Source organism: Prionailurus bengalensis, chromosome D4 (genome assembly GCF_016509475.1).
Source record: "Prionailurus bengalensis isolate Pbe53 chromosome D4, Fcat_Pben_1.1_paternal_pri, whole genome shotgun sequence".
In the NCBI taxonomy this organism is placed as follows: domain Eukaryota; kingdom Metazoa; phylum Chordata; class Mammalia; order Carnivora; family Felidae; genus Prionailurus; species Prionailurus bengalensis.
In genome coordinates this window covers 27,569,649-27,576,195 of record NC_057359.1, presented here as the reverse complement: position 1 = coordinate 27,576,195, position 6,547 = coordinate 27,569,649, and the positions used below count along the sequence as shown (strand labels likewise).

The 6,547-nt window shown below is 50.9% G+C and overlaps 1 protein-coding gene across 1 annotated transcript; it reads left to right on the top strand.

Moving 5' to 3' along the window:
* Positions 1–383: 383 nt before the first annotated feature.
* On the top strand, positions 384–2,740 carry GAS1 (growth arrest specific 1). The gene has a single exon (XM_043565205.1). It carries the CDS (start codon positions 422–424, stop codon positions 1,460–1,462), a length of 1,041 nt encoding a protein of 346 aa, XP_043421140.1. The 5' UTR covers positions 384–421; the 3' UTR covers positions 1,463–2,740.
* The last annotated feature ends 3,807 nt before the right edge of the window (positions 2,741–6,547 follow it).

Sequence of the window (6,547 nt, the reverse complement as noted above, 5' to 3'; positions counted from 1 at the left end):
GGCGGTGGCGGCGGCGGCGCGGCGCTGAGCCCGGGAGGAAGGAGCCGCTGCGGCCGCACAACGGATCTGCAGGCGCGGAGCAAAATGCACCCGCGGCGCCGCGCGGTCCTGCAGCCCCGCCGCGGCCCCGCGGCCCGCAGCCCCCCGGGGCGGCAGTGAGCGCCTCCCGCCACCGCCGGGGGCCGAGCGGAGGGGCTCTCCGCGGCTGTGCATTTCTGGGAAACCACCACAGCCCGAGCGAGCGGGCGACCCGACCTTCTGCGAGCGGCGCGGCACCAGCGAGCGGCGCGCATGGATTTATGAAAACACTCATGCAAGAAGTTGGCAGGACTGGGGCAAACTTTTCCACCGGCTCCGCGTCCGCCGCTGCCCGCGCCTCGTCTCCTTTCCCCTCTTCGCCCGGCGGCCGCCGCTGCCCGCGATGGTGGCAGGGCTGCTGGGCGGCGGCGGCGGGGCCCGCGCGGGGACCGTGCCGGGCGCCTGGCTGTGCCTGATGGCGCTGCTGCAGCTGCTGGGCTCGGCGCCGCGGGGCTCGGGGCTGGCGCACGGCCGCCGCCTCATCTGCTGGCAGGCGCTGCTGCAGTGCCAGGGGGAGCCGGAGTGCAGCTACGCCTACAACCAGTACGCCGAGGCGTGCGCGCCCGTACTGGCGCAGCGCGGCGGGGGCGACGCGCCGGGGGCCGCCGCCGCCGCCGCCGCCTTCCCGGCCTCGGCCGCCTCGTTCTCGTCGCGCTGGCGCTGCCCGAGCCACTGCATCTCGGCGCTCATTCAGCTCAACCACACGCGCCGCGGGCCCGCCCTGGAAGACTGTGACTGCGCGCAGGACGAGAACTGCAAGTCCACCAAGCGCGCCATTGAGCCGTGCCTGCCCCGGACGAGCAGCGGCGGCGCGGGCGGCCCGGGCGCGGGCGGGGTCATGGGCTGCACCGAGGCCCGGCGGCGCTGCGACCGCGACAGCCGCTGCAACCTGGCCCTCAGCCGCTACCTGACCTACTGCGGCAAGCTCTTCAACGGGCTGCGCTGCACCGACGAGTGCCGCACGGTCATCGAGGACATGCTGGCCGTGCCCAAGGCGGCGCTGCTCAACGACTGCGTGTGCGACGGCCTGGAGCGGCCCATCTGTGAGTCGGTCAAGGAGAACATGGCCCGCCTGTGCTTCGGTGCCGAGCTGGGTAACGGCCCGGGCAGCAGCGGCTCGGACGGGGGCCTGGACGATTACTACGACGAGGACTACGACGACGAGCAGCGCGCCGGGGGCGCGGGCGGCGAGCAGCCGCTGGACGATGACGACGGCGTCCCGCACCCGGCGCGCCCGGGCGGCGGCGCTGCAGCCACGGGCGGCCGCGGGGACCTGCCCTACGGGCCGGGGCGCAGGAGCAGCGGCGGCGGTCGCTCGGCGCCCGGAGGCGCTTGGACCCCGCTCGCCTCCATCTTGCTGCCGCTGCTGCCGCTGCTCTTTTAGCCCTGGAGTCCCCCGCCGTGGGCTGCGGGAGGGCCTGCGCCGGGGCACCTGTGGCACGGGGACCGAGGGGATGGTTTGGATACTTTCCAAAGCGTGTACTAAGTAGACTCTGCCTAGCGGGTCTCTCCTGCACGACTCTTGGCACTTCTCCCGTGTCCTCTCCCGAGCATGACTTCTTGGACATCCTCCCCCTCCCATTCCAGGCTCCAGAAACTCCCAGCTCGTCTGCCCAGCGGAAACCGGCCTAGCTAGAGTTTAGGATGCCGGGGATGGAATGGGGGAGGCGGGGGTGGGTAGGTGGGTGGGTGGGATGTGGAGAGAGGATACTGACCTGTGGGGCCTTAACAGTTTCAAAGGAGTGGGCTTGGAGCAGGAGTTTGAAGGAAGATTTACATTTGCAAAGGGGCTGTTTATTAGCATTTTAACTGTGCGGCGTGAGGGGGGGGGGGCGGGGAGTGCCGGTGTCGACTTTTATTGTGGCCAGTGAGGACATTGCAATCGTGAGTAAACAGAAAAGTCCCACTAACTGATTCATTTGTTTACTCTTGGTCAGCGCTCAGAATTCTGTTTGGGCGGGGGAGGGGGAATGGGAAGGGGTTAATATGCCTGAATTCGTTTGGGGCAACTTTGAGCCCTTGACCTTAATTTCATTGCCACCACTCTGATCTCTTAGCACATTTCTTAGGATTAAGGGTCAAAAAGATGCTGATCTAAAGGGTTGCTAGTGGTGTTGAACAATGCAACTTTTTATGTAAAAGAGCTGTGCACTGCCATCTATGAAAGCCTCTTATGATGTTTGTCTTGTCATTTTTGTTCTTTACATCAAATTGTATGTACAAATATGCGGAGAAAATATATTGCCTCTGCTTTTATCAGGGTGCTACACTCTGGTACTTCTATATAAAGTGTATTAAAACTGGGATTTGTTACCAGTGGCTGTACTGTGTATATAGAATTTTTATAAATTGTATGCTTCAGAAATAATTTATTTTTAAAAAGAAATTAAAAATTTAAATCTGCAACCATGTTACACTTTCCTCCCTGAAATGTATAGAATCCGAGCGTCACCAGGGATCCAAACCCACAGTCCATTGTGAAGTGTGCTCTATCTAGAACAGTCTTAAAATGTACAGTGTATTTTATAGATTTGAAGTTAACATTGTTATTTTCAAGAGAATTTATGGACATTGTAGAAATGTATAAATGCATTTCCAAACTGCCTTAAACATTGTATTTTTATAGACATCGTTTAAAAAAAAAGTCCTATGTTTTAAATAACTATGGCTTTGTGTATTTTTTGGTTATTTGTTTTATTAAAATATGTACATCAGTAAAGAGTTTTTAAATAATGAATATGGTGTAGTTACTTTCCAGAGTTACACTGTGGGTTACCCAATAATGGGTAAGGATGGGGGTGGAGGGGCCCCGGGGAATCTATCAACCATCAACTGAAATTAAAATACAGCACAAGACAAGAAATGAGGGCTATTATTTCTGCCTCTAATTTAATGAACAATTAGACATGTGTAAATGAAGCAGCTAAAAAGATAAAACTGACTGGCCTGCATTGGTTTTTACCTTTATGGAGAGAACTCCCAGATAGTGTCTTCCCTTTCTTTTGCCTCTAACTCTTCTCTACACAATTTGGGGATAACCCAGAGGTCTCTCACCCCTCCCCCCTTTTCCACTGAGACACCCCCCCCAAGCCCCTCCTCCAGGAGTGTCCCTATCTAGCTATAGACATTCTCATACAATCAAACATGCCAATAACATCTGTTACCAATAGGTCTTAGGAAACCTGGGACACCCCTTCAAAGTCATTTTCACACGTCTGTTGAAAAAGTACAAAAATTTGTTACAAAACATTCAGGCGGGCAAAAGTAAACACACTGGGGAGAGGAACAATCCCCAGAACTTGTAATATTGTTGTGAGGAGTTGTTTAGCAGTGGGCTGAAGGCTGGGTTCCTGCCAGAGCTACTGATCTACACTCAAACGCCCTTAGATAAATAATTACACTCTTAAGCTGTGTCGAGTGCTGATACACTTGACCTTGTAAATAGAAATGTTTGCAGTAGGAATAAACTCCGGCATTGGAAAATCTTTTAAACATTAACACAAAAGAGAGCGCTCTGTCCTCTGGGGATTTGAGTCTGAACCTCGCCAAGCTAGGCACTTGCAAGAGGGAAAAAAAGTTTATTTATCTTCTATTCCTGGTGTTTATTTAAAGCTTTTCATTTTAAACGCGGTGATTGGAAGGCGAGTCAGGAGTTTAAAAGTCACCACAAATAAACTTTGTCTGAGGGGTCGACAGATTAGCAAGATCTCGTGTCTCTTTATATGATATTAACATGTACTGAGAAAACATAACCAGATTTCTCTGCTGCCTGAAGTAATTAACAAAGCTATGCCCCCTTCCAACTCCCCCCCCCCTTCCACTCCCACCCCTACTTTCCAGGTTTCTTTTGCCTCTAACTCTTCTCTTTTCCCAGCTTTTATGGACAGCATCAAGGCACTTCTTATTGGATCTAAAACCAAGATGGGTGTATGTGTAGCATCAGAAAGTCTGAGATAGCTGTAGGGTGGTCTGTGGCTGCAATCCTCCGTCACCTGAATGGTTGAGTACACATATTGTTAAAACAAAGCTGGAAGCGTTGTTTCTTTGGGAAGTGAACAAAGAGTATTCCAAGAGACTTGTAAATGAAATCAGCGTTCTTTACAAACCTCGCGTTAGCAATGCTCCTGCATTTGTCCTTAAATATATTTAAATCATCTCTATCTCCTGTTATTTTAACACATTCTTGACTAAAAGTTAAGTCTTTGTCCCAGTAAAAGGCCCAGTTTTCCCCAGTAAGAAGTAAAAGGCATTAGCACTAGAAAAGGCTTGATAATTAACTGGTACAATAAACTCACGACTTGATTTTACAGGGTCCTGTCAAAAGCATCTGCCTGGAATAAATCAACACAGCTCGCTGTTGGGGAGAGAGGACACGAGGCTTTATGCTTTCTTCCTTAAAGAAAGTGAACATTGATCGGTGGCTCATTTTAATTTAAACAGTTCTATACCAGAGCCCAGGAGCCCCCTGGTCCCTCTACAGACCTAGTGGATTCCAGAACAGGTTGCTGAGATGTTAGAAACGTTGGCTATGGGATTGTATGTTGCCATCTGCTCCGAGGCAGAAAGAATTTTTACAGATGTGGACATCTGTAATATCTCATGCTCTCTGGGGAACCTTTCGGAATTTTGGACATTTGAGACGGCCAAATGTCTCATGGAGAATGCCTGGAAGGACCATTACTGAAAGAAAAAGGTATCTCTGGCTTTTCCTGGGGATTCTCAAAAAGGGCCTTGTTTCTCAGAAGTCTTGCAAGGCCGCAAGGAACTCCTTTTGGATTTCACGTAAAATCATGTGTCCTTGAGTCTGGTCCTGTTTCCCCCGTTAGCAGGTTTGCATTCTCAGTGACAGTTTATTTGTCTTTTGGAGGCACTTCAGTGACAAATGTTTAAGGGAGTGTAGGACAATGGTGGAGAACAAGGAGGCAGTTCATTGAACTGACAGTGACCATACAGTAAATAGAAGGAGGTTCAGGCTTCACTGCTCACCCAAGCACACAGCAACGCTTTTGTTTATGACCACAATGGACATAACATAAGGTCTCTGTTTATTTTTAACAATCTATAGCAATGTATGCTAGCAATACACATATGTGAGAGGGAAAAATGGCTGGAGGGGACTAAATTCTCCTCCTGAGCACCAGGACATCCCTGTGCTTAGGCACGGTCCTGACAAATGTCCATAAGGACGCAGATCCTAGGGCCATCTGCCACAAACGTAAGGGGCCACCACACTCCGACACATCTGGGGTGCACCATGGCTCTCCCAACGGGACCCGCACGGATGAAGACACAACTCAGAACCGGTAGCATCTTTCTCAAAGAGTCAAGAGAACCCACAGGAGTGGGGTGCCCTTCGTCATCACTCCTGCGTTCGCACCCCCCACCCCATCCAGCAGCGCCATGTTGTATAGAATAAAAAGAGAGAAACGTCACAAAAACCCTCAGGGACATCAAGCTCTGCACTAAAAGCTTTCTACTTTCGAACTTTGGCTTTGTATCATTAGCTTACTGGGTTCCGCGGCAGAAGTTCTCAGATTTAACCTCATGGATCCCTTTTTGGACCTGTAAAAGGAAAAGTGTACATTATCTGGTTTTTGGCCTCTTACACTAAGGAATATCGGAAACGGCGTCAGTTGACCCCATTTCTCCCAGCTCCCCAAAGCAAGCTGTGGGGAGGCAGCCTGTTACAAACACCTCCTGGCCCCAGAGTAGTTCTGGGAGGGCTGGGTTTCCAGCGGGTCTGGCAGCCTTGTGAGTTAAGTAAAGTTGGATGTTACTGTATTCTATGTGAGGGATTGTCTCTCCTGGACAGTTGAAAAGGTTCACCCTTGACTATCTGAATGACATAAGCAATGTGCTATTAGCATAAATACCTTCTAGGGCATCCATTTAATCAATTTCTTAAATAACAGAATGATCTACTACAAAATAGTGGACTGTATACACTATATTTTGGCACAAAGATGGTCATTCTCCCACTAGTAACCAGGGGCTCTAAATAAATGATTTCAACAATGTTTTATTAAAGGCCGACAAGAGCCCTCGAGCTGCATTAATCGGGGAGAAGTCGAGTGGCACTTTTGTTATGGAAATGTTAAGCACATAATAGCACAGCCAGACAATGTACGGCCACTTCATTCTTTCAGCCATGCTGACACCCTCTTAAAGAGGAACTGCAGGGAAGGATGTGGGAAAGATTTGCTTTCTGAGGGAGCTTTCAGCTAATATTTCGGAGGACTACCTCCAAACCCCGTGTGATGTGCATGCAACGGAAGCCGGAAGGGCTGCTGAGATCCTCAGAGTGCTTCCTTCCCTTATTTCAGGAGCTCCGGGTACCAGAGGGAAAGCAGAGGTCTCCATTTTTTGACACGGCATCTGTCGAAACTAAATTTGGGTGATTCTGTGGGGCTACAAGTTCGCTTTTCCTAAAGCAGATCAAAGAATCCGTTACTCTCAGTGGTGTTGATAT